The following is an 18,561-nucleotide window of genomic DNA, read 5'->3' on the forward strand; positions in this document are numbered from 1 at the left end:
GGAGAGATCACAACCAACACCAAAGAAATACAAACAATTATAAGAACATATTATGAACAACTCTATGCCAGCAAATTAGATAACCTGGAAGAAATGGATGCATTCCTAGAGATGTATCAACTACCAAAACTGAACCAGGAAGAAATAGAAAACCTGAACAGACCTATAACCACTAAGGAAATTGAAGCAGTCATTAAAAATCTCCCAAAACACAAAAGCCCAGGGCCAGATGGCTTCCCAGGGGAATTCTACCAAACATTTCAAGAAGAATTAATACCTATTCTTCTGAAACTGTTCCAAAAAATAGAAATGGAAGGAAAACTTCCAAACTCATTTTATGAGGCCAGCATTACCTTGATCCCAAAACCAGAAAAAGACCCCATCAAAAAGGAGAATTACAGACCAATATCCCTGATGAACATGGATGCAAAAATTCTCACCAAAATACTAGCCAATAGGATCCAACAGTACATTAAAAGGATTATTCACCACGACCAAGTGGGATTTATCCCTGGGCTGCAAGTTTGGTTCAACATCCGCAAATCAATCAACGTGATACAATACATTAACAAAAGAAAGAACAAGAATCATATGATCCTCTCAATAGATGCAGAAAAAGCATTTGACAAAGTACAGCATCCTTTCTTGATCAAAACTCTTCAGAGTATAGGGATAGAGGGTACATACCTCAATATCATAAAAGCCATCTATGAAAAACCTACAGCGAATATCATTCTCAATGGGGAAAAACTGAGAGCTTTCCCCCTAAGGTCAGGAACGCGGCAGGGATGTCCACTATCACCACTGCTATTCAACATAGTATTGGAAGTCCTAGCCACAGCAATCAGACAACAAAAAGAAATCAAAGGCATCCAAATCGGCAAGGAAGAAGTCAAACTCTCACTCTTTGCAGATGATATGATACTTTATGTGGAAAATCCCAAAGACTCCACCCCAAAACTGCTAGAACTCATACAGGAATTCAGTAAAGTGGCAGGATATAAAATCAATGCACAGAAGTCAGTGGCATTCCTATACATCAACAACAAGTCAGAAGAAAGAGAAATTAAGGAGTCGATCCCATTTACAGTTGCACCCAAAACCATAAGATACCTAGGAATAAATCTAACCAAAGAGGCAAAGGATCTGTACTCAGAAAACTATAAAATACTCATGAAAGAAATTGAGGAAGTGGGCGCCTGGGTGGCTCAGTTGGTTAAGCGACTGCCTTTGGCTCAGGTCATGATCCTGGAGTCCCGGGATCGAGTCCCGCATCGGGCTCCCTGCTCGGCAGGGAGTCTGCTCCTCCCTCTGACCCTCCCCCCTCTCGTGTGCTCTCTCTCTCATTCTCTCTCTCAAATAAATAAATAAAATCTTTAAAAAAAAAAAAAGAAATTGAGGAAGACACAAAGAAATGGAAAAACGTTCCATGCTCATGGATTGGAAGAACAAATATTGTGAAGGTGTCAATCCTACCTAGAGCAATCTACACATTCAATGCAATCCCCATCAAAATACCATCCACTTTTTTCAAAGAAATGGAACAAATAATCCTAAAATTTGTATGGAACCAGAAAAGACCCCGCATAGCCAGAGGAATGTTGAAAAAGAAAAGCAAAGCTGGCGGCATCACAATTCCGGACTTCCAGCTCTACTACAAAGCTGTCATCATCAAGACAGTATGGTACTGGCACAAAAACAGACACATAGATCAATGGAACAGAATAGAGAGCCCAGAAATGGACCCTCAACTCTATGGTCAACTAATCTTTGACAAAGCAGGAAAGAATGTCCAATGGAAAAAAGACAGTCTCTTCAACAAATGGTGTTGGGAAAATTGGACAGCCACATGCAGAAGAATGAAACTGGACCATTTCCTTACACCACACACAAAAATAGACTCCAAATGGTTGAAAGACCTCAATGTGAGACAGGAGTCCATCAAAATCCTAGAGGAGAACACAGGCAGCAACCTCTTCGACATCAGCCGCAGCAACATCTTCCTAGAAACATCGCCAAAGGCAAGGGAAGCAAGGGCAAAAATGAACTATTGGGACTTCATCAAGATAAAAAGCTTTTGTAAAGCAAAGGAAACAGTCAACAAAACCAAAAGACAACTGACAGAATGGGAGAAGATATTTGCAAATGACATATCAGATAAAGGGCTAGTATCCAAAATCTATAAAGAACTCATCAAACTCAACACCAAAAGAACAAAGAATCCAATCAAGAAATGGGCAGAAGACATGAACAGACATTTCTCCAAAGAAGACATCCAAATGGCCAACAGACACTGGAAAAAGTGTTCAATATCGCTCGGCATCAGGGAAATCCAAATCAAAACCTCAATGAGATACCACCTCACACCAGTCAGAATGGCTAAAATTAACAAGTCAGGAAATGACAGATGTTGGCGGGGATGCGGAGAAAGGGGAACCCTCCTACACTGTTGGTGGGAATGCAAGCTGGTGCAGCCACTCTGGAAAACAGTATGGAGGTTCCTCAAAAAGTTGAAAATAGAGCTACCATATGATCCAGCAATTGCACTCCTGGGTATTTACCCCAAAGATACAAAAGTAGGGACCCGAAAGGGTACGTGCACCCCGGTGTTTATAGCAGCAATGTCCACAATAGCCAAACTGTGGAAAGAGCCAAGATGTCCATCAACAGATGAATGGATAAAGAAGATGTGGTATATATATACAATGGAATATTATGCAGCCATCAAAAGGAGTGAGATCTTGCCATTTGCAACGACGTGGATGGAACTGGAGGGTATTATGCTGAGCGAAATAAGTCAAACAGAAAGACATGTATCATATGACCTCACTGATATGAGGAATTCTTAATCTCAGGAAACAAACTGAGGGTTGCTGGAGTGGGGGGTGGGGTGGGAGGGATGGGGTGGCTGGGTGATGGACACTGGGGAGGGTATGTGCTCTGGTAAGTGCTGTGAATTGTGCAAGACTGTTGAATCTCAGATCTGTACCTCTGAAACAAATAATGCAATATATGTTAAGAAAGAAAAAAAGAAGAAGAATGTAGCAGGAGGGGAAGAAGGAAGGGGGGGGAATCGGAGGGGGAGAAGAACCATGAGAGACGATGGACTCTGAAAAACAAACTGAAGGTTCTAGAGGGGAGGGGGGTGGGAGGATGGGTTAGCCTGGTGATGGGTATTGAGGAGGGCACGTTCTGCATGGAGCACTGGGTGTTATGCACAAACAATGAATCATGGAACACTATATCTAAAACTAATGATGTAATGTATGGGGATTAACATAACAATAAAAAATTATAAAAAAAAAAGAGTAGAGCTGAGAGAATATTTCTTATTATGTAAATGATGAGGTCTTGATATCAGGAAGGTAGATAACCAAAAGGAAGATAAACCAGAAGAAAGCTTTATTGCCACCTTCATCATCTCAGGAGTCAGGGGAGAAGAAAGGGTTTCAGCATCACACCACACAATGAGTACCACTGGAAAAAAAAAAAAAAAGAACAACTGCTTAATGGAGTCAAATTCATTTTCAGAGTAATGAGTTGAAAGATTTCTGTGTTTATATTAAAAATCAATGAACTAGTTTTAATATTTTCAATCACGTGTTTGAGTATGGAATAGAAACATAACTCTGCTCAGTGGGTTAATTTGCCCTCCACTAACCGGACCTATGACCCCTCGGGACTAGAAGAGCTAGTAGAGCCCAAGAAGCTAGTGCTCAGGCCTGTCATCTCAGTCCCTTTCCCATCCCACGGCCCAACCACTCCCCCTCTCCTTACTTCTAGGATAATCATCACAGTGAAAAAAAGGTGTCATTTTGGAGGGAGAAGGTTGGTGAGCACAGCATACTGTCCTGCTGTGAAGAGTGAACACCTGAATTAATTTACGCGAGGGCCGTCCACGAGGGCCTTGCTATTCCTTCTTGGTTTGTGATTTGATAGAGGGTCTCATCAACGATAGATTAACTTGTGTGTGAATTTTGTTTTGCAGATGCCAGCAAACTTGCTTATCTAATCACTTTATCTTATCCTAGATCTAAAAATGTGACTTAATATTAATTGGGGATATATATATATATCCCTGAATCCTACCCTTATTAGATCTTAATTATATTTTTTTACTTATCTCCTTGATAAAGATTTACCAGACACAAAAATGGGATGTTTGGTGGATTGAATTTACCTTTGTAATATGCCGTCCTCAAAATCTTACTTGGTAAGGCACTGCTGTTTAATACAGGCGGATAAAGATGCTTTCTCACCTTTCTCCTGAGTGCAAGACCAGCCCCAAACATTTTAAAGAGCCAAGTTTGTCCCAGTGCTCATTACTGTCTTCTCTCAATGCTTATTGCCTCTTTTAGGAGATACTAAAAGGCTTTATATGCCCTCAAACCCTCACTGTGAATGCCCCCTCCAGCCCATCTACGTACTAATGTAGTCTCTGTTCCAGAAATACCAACAGCTCCTCTCCCTTACTTATATAATTTATATACCTTCAACATAGCTTATCTCAACAAGGTATTACCCTAAACATAATCTACTCTAATTGCTACCAAGATATGAATGACTGATACCTCCTTAACCGACTTAGAGTGGGGAATGCTTTCTAAAAGAGGTTGATTTTTAACCAACTAAATTTCTACTTGGTGGAATTTCCTGTAAGGTGGTAAATAAGTAAAAAATAATAATCATAGCAATGCTTGTTTGAGGGAAGGAATATAGGAGATGGGGTAGGAGAAAATAGAGGGACAGCCAAGCAGGCCTGCTGACCTGGACTGAGGTTCTACACCTTCCATCCACACTTTTGAGCTGTTCTCAGTTTTCACAGTAATTCCATGTGCCCTGCTTCTGAATTCACAAGTTAGCTTTACTCCCTGATTTTCAGCTTTAGCAGCTTCCATGGAAGCAACAGAAGTGGTTCTGGCTTTGGGGAACATTTGGATGGGGCCCCAGGGAGGGAGAGGAAGAATAACAAAATGAGAGGTGTACCCCACTGTGCATAGACTGCTTATGAATTGTGTTTATAAATCAGGCGCTAGACAGAACAATATGTCAGTAGAAAAAGTATAGAATATCTCTTTGCTCCTTGAAGAAAGCAAGTGAGAACACGCATACGGGAAGGGAAAAATAGACCAGATATTATAACATCTGGCGGTATGCCAAGAGTATGATCTCAATGCCTTTATGTCTACATATAGTGCTTATCAAAGAAGAGGCATTTTATTATATGCAAAATTAATTTTTTACATTAAAAAAAATCTTGACGTTTTTCTCTAGGCTAATAATAGAACCCTGGAAGAGAAGATTTTACAAGTGAACAATTTGGTGGAAGCCTTCGGCAATGCCTCCACTATTATAAATGACAATTCCAGCCGATTTGGAAAATACTTAGAAATGAAATTTACCTCTTCTGGAGCTGTCGTGGGAGTACAGATTTCTGAATACCTTCTGGAGAAATCGCGAGTTATCCACCAAGCTCTGTAAGTCGGTGTCAAATATATTTTTTTCTGGGAAACAAGCAAAGACAATGTTTTTGTTTTAATAATAGTAAAATGTCTACTTATTCAAAAAATTCAACAAAATGTTATTGATCATCCACTACGTGCAAGGCACTTATTGTTAGAATCAAAGAGATCCCTCAGCACTGTCTTTATTCTCACATGTTACATCTAGTAGAGGAGTTAATAAATCACCTGAAATTTATGATGCCAGGTATAAAACCTATGCCCATCATAGATACTAACAGGATAAATTGTAGTGATTTCTGAAGTAGGAGAGAATATATTTCTTTACACAAAACTAATGTGAAATTTAATTAGAAATAAGTCTTTTTTTTCTTTTAAATGCTAATGTATATAAATAGATCTTTGTATTAATTCTATCCTTCCTATGGTTATATACAAGAGACCAAATAAAAGATTCAGGTATGGGCTTAATTGTACTGCCCCTTTAATTTCCAGCTGATTTAAGCCACCAATACAATGTTTTGGTGTTAGGTTGATTGAGTTCCTTTTGGCTGTTTGTAGCTGAATGATAAAATCTCTCTCCTGTCCTAATGATTCCAAAATATCTTTGTTATTCTTATGTGGAAACTGTAGTCAAAACATTGGATTTGTACCTTGGTTGTTATATTATTTTTAAAAAATGTGGCGAGTTAGGGGCAACTGGGTGGCTCAGTCCTTGAGCGTCTGACTCTTGATTTTGGCTCAGGTCGTGATCCCAGCATCATGGGAACAAGCCCCATGTTGGGCTCCACACTCAGCCTGGAGTCTGCTTGTCCCTCTCCCTCCCCCTCTGCCCCTCTCAACGCAGGTCGCATGTGTGCTCTCTCTCTCTCTCTCAAATAAATAAATAAATCTTAAAAAAAATTGTGGCAAGTTAGAGTCTTTCATTTTTCTTATGTAGGTTTTACACCAAGCATATCTACATTATTATAGTAATATGTCTTTTGTTAAATTCATGGGAACACAAGTCTTGTTATGTATTAGTACATTATTATTTAATATAAATGCCTTCAAATTTGCTACTATTCAATTTATGAATAAATTGTGAATATAAGTTGCCTGGAGTCCACCTCCTGAACTCAGCTTTCACTGTGGAAAATTATTCTTTGATCCTCAATTCAAAATACATAGGGAATGATTATAAGATGAATATTTTGAATTGTGGCTTCACTACATACATGTTAGTTCACTTTGGGTAAGATATTTAAACCCTAAAAACCCTTCTAGGATCTTGGTTCTGCAATTTACTGTGTGTGTGTGATTTGAAATACTTAACCTCTCTGTACCTCAGTTCTTCATCTTTAAAATGAAAATAACAGGAGTACCTACCTATCACTTAAGATGATGCCTGCGAAGTATTTAGCATGGTGAATAACATAGAGTGAGAACCCCATAAGTTCAAGCCATTATTAGCAGTAATAGTGTGGATAGCTGGATGAAGCTTAGAAATGACACCTAGCACAGTACATGGGACACTGAAGATGCTCAGTGGATGGCAGCCACTATTAGCGATGTGTGCTGGTTCCCCAGAACTTACTGGATCCGTGTGTCAGTGCTTCTGCCACCTGGAGGAACCTTGGGGTCTCACGCAGATACGGAGACTGAACTGGTTCTCAAAATAATCTGTCCTGTTCTCATAACTGTGTGAGACTCTTCTTGAGGCCTCTGGGGAAGAACGACCTAATAGGCTGAATTACTGAGATTCAGATGGGACCACCGTGATACACAATGTCAGGGGCACCATTCACAGTGGGTTCTCTGGAGCTCTGTGCTGGAGCACCATTTACAAATTCCTTGTGAACAGTAACCTCTGGAGCTCCCCAGTGAGGCCCTGGGTTTGTAACCGTAGAAATAATCTTGTTAATACTAACTGGTATATTGTAGGATATATTTTGGGAAATAGGACAATTAGGATTATACTTTAGACATACTATGAATTAATTAAGCTTTTTTCCAACTATCCTAAAGAACTATTCTAGTTTTATAGTGTTGTTTATTGGGTACCCCAGTAAACACTTTAAGTTCCAAATTTACAATTAGGTTGAAATCCAACTCAGTTTGTAATTGGAGCATGGCTGCCTTATAATTTTTCCATTTTTAAAATTTTTTTCCCCTCATTTTTTTCTTTTACTTAATTTCAATTGCATTTTTAAATTCTAGAGAAGCTTTTTGTGATCTTTGAAAATAAAGTATCAAGTAGATAATTTAAGAATTCTTGGGTCACAGAGCATAAGGCAAAGAGTAGAGAATAGATCTGAGGTGGCAGAAAAGAACCAGAGCACATGTTTATGTCTTTTTTGGTTTGTTTGTTTGTTTTTTGTCTTTTTTTAATTTAATTTAATTTTATTATGTTATGTTAATCACCATACATTACATCATTAGTTTTTGATGTAGTGTTCCATGATTCATTGTTTGCGTATAACACCCACTGCTCCATGCAATACGTGCCCTCCTTAATACCCATCACCAGGTTAGGCCATCCCCCCACCCCCCTACCCTCTTGAACCCTCTGTTTGCTACCCTTTATTTTAAGGGAATAAGTTCTTTTCTCTTTTTGCCTCTGCCCATGTCATCCCACCCTAATCTCTGACCACATTTATTTTTATATATAGTTATATTTATTTATATATGTTTATATATTTAAATATTTATAAGTAATATATAAATATATTTAAGTATTTATAAATATATGTTTATGTATGTTATATATATGTTTATTTTTTTATTTCTATGATGGCAGTATCATGTCAGTTGTGGCTTAAATTCTCATCTAAATGTAAATGATTTTAAAGAAAGGGGCTACTTAATATCAAGAAGAAAATAAGCATATTGAAGTCAATGCTTGATAATTCTCACAAGTAGAAATTATAGCTGTTTCACTGCACTTGTCCCCCATTACGACAGTTTCCTGCAGCAAGTACTGATTGTGTTTCCCTCAGAGGCCCAGCACTTTACCAGATGCTGCAGGAGGCATCCACAAAGTGGCAGATGTGGTGCTCTCTATGGAGGAAGGAAAATACTATTTATGGAGCACTTACTGTGTGTTGGGCACTGTGCTAAGCACTTTATATTCATTATCTATTTTAATTCTTACAGCAATAGGATGGATATTATTATCTATTTTATACATGAGGAGACTGGGACTGAGAATTGTAATAAGTCTCACCTAATATCAAAAAGCTAATAAATGACTGAGTTGGGGTTTGAACCCATGTCTCTGTCTGACTTCAAAATCCACCATTCATCCATCCATCCATCCATCCGTCCGTCCTTTTGGCAAATATTTATTGAGTGCTACTATGAGCCAGGAACTGTACTAAGCACAGGAGATATAAAGCTAAATGAGATAGGATTCCTCCAATAAAGCAGCTCAGTCTTCTGGATAATGTATGCTTTGAAACAAAGCTTGCTGATCACTTGTTGGTTTCTAGTCTCTCAGGAAAGTAGGCAATGAGTCCATCTGCTAAGTGTGAGCAGGTAAGGGTGAAGGGAGAGGGATTGAGGAGACTATGTGTCTTGGAGGAAGGAGTCTTGGTGGAGGAAGCTGGAATTAAAAATGAAAAATTAAAAGCACTATTTCATGAATATCCTGTGAGGCCTTATGAAGGCAAAGCTGCATTTTTGGCTTTCCAAGCCTTATTGCTGGCCACTTTATCGAAGATTCAAAGGTTTCACGGGTGGCATAAGCCACACCCTTGTGAGAACCTTGCCACAGTTTTGAGGGTGTTAGAGGTCTTGGCTGCATAGGTGATCCCCAGGGTCCAGAGCAGGTGAACACATATGAGACAGACCTGAGGACCTTTCTACAAATGGCTGAGTGGAACTCTGAAGAAGTATTAGAAGATCCACAGTTAGAAGTGGGGTCAGTCAGAGAAATACTATTCGGTAACTTGTTCAAACCCTACGTTTGTCCCCAGCCATTCTGACCTAGGAACCACGGGTCCTATGAGCATGTATGGGGCGCTATGATCCTCTGTCTTCTGAAATACAGTTTTGATGTAGTTAGGGCAAGATATGAGATGGGTAATTATTGGCAGTATTTTCTTTTCCTGTTTCTTGAATCCTCTGATTGTTTATCCAACCGAAGGTCAATGTATTTCCTATAGCATCTCTAGGTCCTGTCAAATTACAATTCTCAGTAAATGTAAACTGATAATTAAAGAGAAAACCACCAATTTTGTGTGTCTACATTTATGACTCACATCTCTAATCGTATAGCACACTGTTTAAGCATTAAAGGTGTGACACAAAGAGCAATCGATGTGTTTTCATTAGAACAAAGCAAACTAAATTATGTGCTGTGCCAGTCTGCAAGAACTTTTATTATGTTGTGGTGAGAAAAGACAAGAAGTAAACTTTTAGCTTTGTTCTAACCTTGCCCATGTACAATGCTATTGTTCATTGAAGTGTTACTGGTGACTGCACAAGAAATGGCTAGGGACATCCCTTCTAAAGGACATGCCGGTCCTTGCTTCAGTGTCCGAGCCCATGGACCACCCTTTGCTTGAAAAGCTCACCTGTCTTTGGTTTCTCAACTGGATTCTCCTGATTCCTCTCCTACTTCTCTGAATTCTTTTTTCTCTGACTTCAATTCATCCATCCATTCCCCTCTCTTCTCTCTTTACTCTCTCACTTAGCAATTCCTTCTATCATGGCCCCAGCAGCTAACTCTATGTGATTGACACCCAAAGATATATTTCTCACTCCCACCTATGTTCACATTTTTCATTTCCAAGTACCTAGATATCCTGCTTCCAAGTACCTAGATATCCTTTCATTTCCAAGTACCTAGATATCCTGCTGAATATAGAATTCAACGTAATACGTATTGTCCTAAATGTCTTTCTTTTCCCACTTGTCCCTTTTTGGGGGGAGGAAGCCATCCTCTTCCATTTATATGAAACCTCTGACCTTCCCTTCACTTCCCATGTCTAAATACTTGTGAGTCGATCTTTAGAATGACTTTCACAACTCTTCTCTGCTTTCCCTTCCTCTGCTGCTATTTTACCTCAAGCCCTTGTTCCCTCTGACTCAGACATTTGAAAGATTTGGATTTCCTGGACATTTGAACTCTCTTCCAAGGCGTGGTGATAATTATACCCTCGCAGACTCAGGGAACAGTCTCAACTCAGAATGCATACTAATCAAAAGCAGTGTTGCTTTTTTCTTTCAAAATGTTTTCCTTCTTTTTGAAATACTAACAAGGGGGAGCAAGTATCCACATTAATCACTTCATCAAGTTGCACACCTTCGTATTAAGTATTTTTATTTGTTAAAGACTGAGTAGAGTGTCTTAAATAGGTGTTGATGAGGCACAAATATCAAATGTTTAACCATGTTATTTTGTACCTACATGAATTGTGTGTTGGAGCCCAAAATGAGCTTCTGTAAAAATTATTCTTGTAATGGTTTTTGGCAGAACCTTGAAAAAAAGCTAGAGATTCTAAGTTAAAGCCACCGATATCCTAAATATCCTAAATATCTTTTACTGCATCATTGGAAAAGTAAATGTATGTGGATATGTTCATCTTTGTTTCTGAGGAAAACTTCTGTGTACTGAAAGAATAAATAATTTCTAAAGAGAGCAAAGGTAAAATCTATCTCAACTGAAATTATATTGCATATAGGAGGAGGAGACCTAGGAAAGTGTTTTTTAAGACTATTTTTTTATAGCAGCTTTAGGTTCACAGCAAAACTGAGAGGAAGATACAGATATGCTCCTACCCCATACATGCATAACTTCCCCCCATTGTCAACATCCCACACCAGAGTACTACGTTTGAACCTACACTGATACATTGTAATCACCCAAAGTCCATAGTTTACAGTAAGATTCACTCTTGGTGGCATATTTTCTTCCAGTTTGGACAAATGCATGGCAGGTATCTACTCTTATAGTATTACATATGAGTATTTTCACTGCCCAAAAAGTCTTTTCTGCTCTGCCTATCCATCCTCCCCTCCCCCAACTTCTGGCAACCACTGATCATCTTACTGTCTTCATAGTTTTGCCTTTTTCAGAATGTCATATAACTAGAATTATACAATATGATTGTATGGAAAAGCAGTCTTTGCAGATTGGCTTCTTTCACTTAGTAATATGCACTTGAAGTTTCTCCTTATCTTTTCATGGCTTGATAGTCATTACTTTTTAGCGCTGAATTAATATTCCATTGTCTGGATGTACCACAAATCATTTATCCATTCATCTACTAAGAACTTCTTGTTTGCTTCAAGTTTTGGCAATTATGAGTAAAACTGCTACAAACATCCATGCACAGGTTTTTGCGTGAACCTAAGTTTCGACTCCTTTGGGTAAATACCAAAGACCTCCATTGCTGGATCATATGGTAAGAATATGTTTAGTTTTGTAAGAAATTACCAAACTGTCTGCCAAAGTGGCTGTACCAGTTTGCATTCCCACCAGCAGTGAATGAGAGTTCCTGTGGTTCTGCATCCTAGCCAGCACTTGGTTTTGTCAGCGTTTTGGACTTTGGCCATTCTGATAGATGTATAGTGATATCTCCTAGTGGTTTTAATTTGCATTTCCCTGATGACATATGATGTGGAGCATCTTTTCACAGACTCATTTGCCATCTGTTTAGCTTCTTTGGTGAGGTGTCTGTTAAGGCTTTAGTCCTTTATCAGATGTGTCTTTTGTGAGTATTTTCTCCCAGTCTGGTTTATCTTCCCATTCTCTTGAAAATATCTTTTACAGAGAAGTTTTTAACTTTAACAAAATCCAGTTTATCAGTTATTTCTTTCACAGAACATGGCTTTGGTGTTACTTCTAAAAAGTCATCACCATATCCACCATCAGCTAGTTTTCCTCTTAGTTGATCTTCTAGGAGTTTTATAGGTGTGTGTTTTACACATTTAGATCTATGACCCACTTTGAATTAATTTTTGTGAAACGTGTAAGGTCTTTGGATTCCTTTTTTTTTTTTTTTTCTTGCATGTGGATGTCCAGTTGTCTTTGCTTCATTTTATTGCCTTTGTTCCTTTGTCAAGAGTCAGTGGGCTGTATTTATTCTGGGCCCTCTGTCTGTTTCATTGATCTATTTGTCCTTTTTTTTTTTTGTCAATACTACACTGTCTCGATTACTATAGCTTTCTAGGAATTCTTGAAGTCAGGCAGTGTCAGTCCTTTAAACTTTTTCTTCTCCTTCAATATTGTGTTGGCTATTCTGGGTCTTTTGCTTCTCCATATAAACTTTAGAATCTGAATGTCAATATCCACAAAATAACTTGCTAGGATTTTGAGTGGGATTGACTTTTATATGTTAACCTGTATCCTGCAGACTGGCTGTAATTGCTTATTAGTTCAAGGAGGTTTTTTTGTCAATTCTTTAGCTTTTTCTATATAGACAATAATGTCATCTGTGAAGAAAGACAGTTTTATTTTTCCCTTCTCAAACTGCATGCATGAGTTAGGACTTCCAGTACAGTGATGAAAAGAAGTGTTGAGAGGGGACATCCTTACCTTGTTCTTAATCTTAGTGTGAAAGTTTTCAGTTTCTCACCATGAAGTATGATGTTACCTGTAGTGTTTTTTATAAATGTTCTTTACCAAGTTGAGGAAATTCCCCTCTATTACTAGTTTACTGAGAGTTTTTGTCAGGAATGGCTGTTGGATTTTGTCTAATGCTTTTTCTGCATCTATTGGTATGATCATGTGATTTTTCTTCTTTAGCCTATTGATATGATGGATTACATGGATTGATTTTTGAATGTTGAAACAGCCATGCATACCTGGGGTATATGCCATTTGGTCGTGGTATATAATTCTGTTTATTCATTGCTGGATTCAAGTTGCTAAAGTTTTGTTGAAGATTTTTTCATCTAGGTTCATGGGAGCTATGGGTCTATAATTTTCTTGTGATATCTTTATTTGTTTTTGGTGTTAGGATAATGCTGGCCTCATTGAACAAGGTAAGTATTCACTTTGCATCTATCTTCTGAAAGAGACTGTAGAGAATTGGTATAAATTCTGTATGAAATATTTGGCATAATTCAACAGTGAACTCATGTGGGACTGGAGCTTTCTGTTTTGGAAGATTATTAATTATTGATTCAATTTCTTTAATAGAGTTTGAGCCTCTTCAGATTATCTATTTCTTCTTGTGTGAGTTTTGGCAAATTGGATCTTTCAAAGAATTGGTCCATTTCATCTAGGTTTCGAAGAATGGAGTTGCTCATAGTATTCTTTTATTACCCTTTTAATTTCCATGGGCCTGTAATGATGTCCCTTCTTTTATTTCTGATATTAGTAATTTCTGTCTTCTTTTTTTCTTAGCCTGCCTAGAAGCTTATTGATTTTATTGATCTTAAAAAAAAAAAAAAGCTTTTGGTTTCATTGATTTTTCTCTACTGATTTCTGTTTCTAATTTCATTGATTTCTGCTCTATTTCTTATTATTTCTTATCTTTTGCTTACTTTGGATTTAATTTGCTAATTTTCTAGTTTTCTAAAATGAAAATGTAGACTATTGTTTTTAGATCTTTCTTCTTTCTAATGTAGTCATTCAAGGCTATGGATTACCCTCTAAACACTGCTTTCACTGCATCCCACAAATTTTGGTAAGTTGTGGTTTCATTCTCACCTAGTTCAAAATATTTTAAAATTTCTTTTAATATTTATCTTTTGAACCATGTGTTATTTAGAACTGCATTGTTTGATTGCCACATATTTTGGAATTTTCCAGTTATCTTTCTGTTATTGATTTCTAGTTTCATTCCATTGTGGTCTAAGAACAGAGATTATATGATGTCAATTATTTTTAATTTGTTAAGGTGTGTTTTATGGCCTAAGATGTGGTCTGTCTTGGTGAATGTTCCATATGAGCTTGAGAAGAATGTGAATTCTGCTGTTTTTGGATGATGTAGTCTAGAGGGTGTCAGTTACATCCAGTTGATTGATATTGTTGCATTCAACTGTGTCCTTACTGCTTTTCCGCTTGCTGGATCTGTCCATTTCTGAGAGACGTGGGTTGAAGTTACCAGCTATAATAGTGGATTCTTCTATTTCTCCTTGCAGTTCTATCAGTTTTTGCCTCCCATAGTTTCACACTCCATTGTTATGTCCATAAACATTAAGGATTATTATGTCTCTTGGAGCATTGAACCCTTTATCATTATGTAATACATTTCTTAATCCCTGATAACTTCCTTGCTTTGAAGTCTGCTCTGTATGAAATTAATATAGTTGTTCCTGCTTTCTTTTGATAAGTGTTAGCATGGTATATTTTTCTTTACCCATTTATTTTTAATCAATATGTATCTTTATATTTAAAGTGGGTTTCTTATAGACAACATATGTATAGGTCTTGTTTTTTGATCCCTCTGACAATTTCTGTCTTTTAATTGGTATTATTTAGACCATTGATGTTCAAAGTGATGACTGATATAGTTGGATTAATGTCTATCATATTACTGTTTTCTAATTGTTGCCCTTGTTCTTTGTTCCTATTTTTGTCTCCCACTCTTATTCTGCCTTTTGTGGTTTTAACTGAGCCTTCTCTGTGATTCCATTTTCTCACCTTTCTTAGCATATTTTGGTGATTCTTCTTTTTTCATTTTTTTAGTGGTTGCCTTAGAGTTTTTAGTATATATTTACCACTAATCCAAGTCTACCTTCAAATAACACTATCATCAGCACCTTATAATAACAAAATAATCCTAATTTCTCTCTCCAGTCCCTCGTATCATTGCTATCATTGATTTCATCATATATAAGCATCCATAATATATATATACGTATATTTATTATATGTACACATAAGCATACATAATTGAGTATTGTTGCTATTACTCCCGTATTTGTATTATTCCAGAATCTGGGGAATGCTGTTTATACGTAGACCACAGAGATTTCTCATGCAAGAGAGAAAACTGAACCCCAGAAAGGCAGTTTACAAGGTGGTTAAAGACTTAGGCTTTGGAGTTTAACAGCCCTGGTTTGAATCCAGTTTAGCCATCAACTCTGTGACCTGAGGGGAGAATGGTACCCCCTCTAAGCCTTAGTGTCCATGTATATAAAATGTGGGAACCCTATGAGCAACTAGGGTGTTATGGCAGGTAAATGGGATAATGTAGCACTTCTGATCATCTGATATATCATCATAAAATTGTTTCTTTTTCTCTCTGCTCCCACTGGCATGTAAAATCCAAGAGTTTAGGGATTGTTGACTGTTTCACTCCTGTCACATTTCCAGTGTCTAGAACAATGCCTGGTAGTCACAAATGTGCATTGAATGATTCATATAAAGTGCTTAGCAGTGTCTGGAATTTAATGACAGTGATTGTTGAAAATAGTGACAACAACAATAAAAAGCCAAAATCCAGTACTCTGAGAAACCCATGGTAGCACTCATAGTTGTTGTTCTGTTCATTATATTGCCAAGTAATTTTAACAATTAGTAAATATTCTTACTAATTAATATTCTTACTAAGTAAATATTCTTACTGAAAATGTCTTATTTTTTCAGTGGAGAAAAAAATTTTCATATTTTTTACTACATCTATGCTGGATTGGCTGAAAAGAAGAAACTAGCCCATTACAAATTGCCTGAAAATAAGCCTCCCAGGTAACCCGGCGGGTGGCACTTTTCTAAGTAATATTTTCACTTTACATTGAACTTTAGATTTTGACCCATCCTTTCATATTTTTTTCAGATACCTACAAAATGACCACCTCAGAACAGTACAGGACATGATGAATAATAGTTTCTATAAATCCCAATATGAATTAATTGAGCAATGTTTCAAAGTCATAGGTTTTACAATGGAGGTAAGTATGAAAGACATTGAACCTCGGTAGGAAGTATCTTTTTGTCATTGCTAATGGTAAGAATTAGTATTTGCTGAGTGACTAATATATGCCAGGCATTGTATCAAGTGTTTTATGTGAATCATCCTTATAATTACTGAAACTACCTTATGAAATAACTAGAATATTTACTTTATACATAAAGAAACAGTGGACTTGACATATAATTTGCATTTGCATCTCCCACATATATTTACCCTTTTTCATAAATGCATAAATGGGAACATATGACATGTTCTTTTTTAGTGCAGTTTTGTTTTTAGTGCAATTTTTTAATACAACTTTATTAAGATGTAATTCACATACCATAAAAGTCAGCCATTTAAAGTATACATTTTAATGACTTTTAGTATATTCCCAGAGTTGTACATCCATCACCATAATCATTTTTAGAATATTTTCATGCTCTAAATTTTTCACCCCCAAAAGAAACATGCTAGCAATTAGGAGTTCCTCCTCATTCCTGCCCCATCTCTGCTTTCTATCACCATAGAGCTTTTTGTTCTGGACAGTTCACATAAACAGAGTGATGCAATACGTCATCCTTTGTGACTGGCTTCTCTCATTCAACATACTGATGTTTTCATGTTATAGCATGTATCAGTACTTCATTGCTTTTCAATGTTGAATAATATTTCATTTTATGGATATACCTCATGTTATTTATCCATTCATCAGTTGATAGACATTTGAGTTGGTTCCATTTGGGGGCTATTATGAATAATGCTGCTATGAACATTCATGTACAACTTTTTGTGTGGACATAAGTTTTCATTTCTCCTTAGTATATACCTAGGAGTAGAATACTGAGTCATAGGGTAACACTGTGTTTAACCTTTTGAGGAACTACTAGGCTATTTTCCAAAGCAGCTGCACTGTTTTACACCCTAACCAGCAGAGTATGAAAGTTCCAATTTCTCCATATCCTCCCCAACACTTACTATCATCTGTCTTTTTAATTTGAGCCATCCTAGTGTGTATGAAGTGGATCTTGTAGTTTTGATATGCATGTCCCTAATGGCTTATGACCCTGAACTTCTTTACATGTCCTTACTGGTCATTTATATATCTTCTTTGAAGAAATATCTATACACATACTTTACCTTTAAAAAAATGGGTTGTGTTTTATTATTGAGTTGTAGGAATTATTTATGTTGTAAATACAAGTCCCTTATCAGAACATGATTTGCAAAAATTTTCTCCCATTGGTTGTCTTTTTACTTTCTGGATGGTGTCCTTTGAAGTATACACATTTTTCATTTTTATGATGTCCATTTTACCTCTTTTTTCTTCTGTTGCTTATGATTTTGGTGTCATAGATAAGAAACACAGCGATTTATGCATTAGTTTTCTTCTAAGAGCTTTGTAGTTTTCGCTCTTACATACAGGTCATTGTTCCTCTTTGAGTTGATTTTTGTGTCTGGTGTGAGGTAGCTTCTTTTGCACATAGATATTCAGTTGTACCACAATCATTTGTTGCAGACTCTTCTGTCCCCATTGATTGGTTTTGGCATCCTTGTTGGAAATCAGTTTACCATAAGTGTATAATGTAGAGATTTATTTCTGAACTCTCACTTCTATTATAATGACCTCTCGGTGTTTATGCTAGTACCATGTTGTCTTGATTACTGTGGCTTTCTAGTAAGTTTTGAAATTTGACAGGGTGATTCCTCCAACTTTGTTCTTCTCTTGCAAGATTGTTTTGGGTCCCTCGAATTTCTATTTGAATTTGAGGATCAGCTCGTCACATTCTAGTGCAGTCTTTTAAAACTTCTGTTTTGTTAAGCTCTCTCTTTCCCATCTCACCCCCTCCATCCATATCTGCTCTCTTTCCCTTTCCCCAGCAAATGGATGTTAACAACTCAGCATATATAATCCAAAATTTCGTATTTGTCTCCCTGTTCATAAAACACTGTTTGTAGACACCACATACACACGTGTACACACACATGTACATACACGTGACTCTGGAGGGATGGTCATTGTTTATTAATATGGAATGCCATTATATCACACACACTCTTCTACACCTGGTTTCTCTTACTCAGCAATACCTTGTGGAAATCCCTTCAAGTCATCTAGTATAGCCCCAAATCAGTCCTCTTAAAGGCAACGTAGTATTCCATGGTGTGTACTACCGTAATTTATTCTGCTATTCAGATATGACCGGGCATACCACTCTTAATGTTTCCAGATCTTTGTCACTCTGAGCAAAGCCAAAATATGCCTTTAT

The 18,561-nt window shown here is 37.1% G+C and overlaps 1 protein-coding gene across 1 annotated transcript in view; it reads left to right on the forward strand.

Annotated features, from left to right (window-relative positions):
- MYO3A (myosin IIIA) overlaps nt 1-18,561 on the forward strand; it is a 230,374-nt gene that overhangs the window by 96,114 nt on the left and 115,699 nt on the right. Inside the window, exons 13-15 of the mRNA XM_078074084.1 lie at nt 5,275-5,477; nt 15,988-16,086; nt 16,175-16,289. Coding sequence (XP_077930210.1) covers nt 5,275-5,477; nt 15,988-16,086; nt 16,175-16,289 — 417 coding nt within the window. The remainder of the gene's footprint in view (nt 1-5,274; nt 5,478-15,987; nt 16,087-16,174; nt 16,290-18,561) is intronic.

This window comes from Halichoerus grypus, chromosome 6 (genome assembly GCF_964656455.1).
Source record: "Halichoerus grypus chromosome 6, mHalGry1.hap1.1, whole genome shotgun sequence".
In the NCBI taxonomy this organism is placed as follows: domain Eukaryota; kingdom Metazoa; phylum Chordata; class Mammalia; order Carnivora; family Phocidae; genus Halichoerus; species Halichoerus grypus.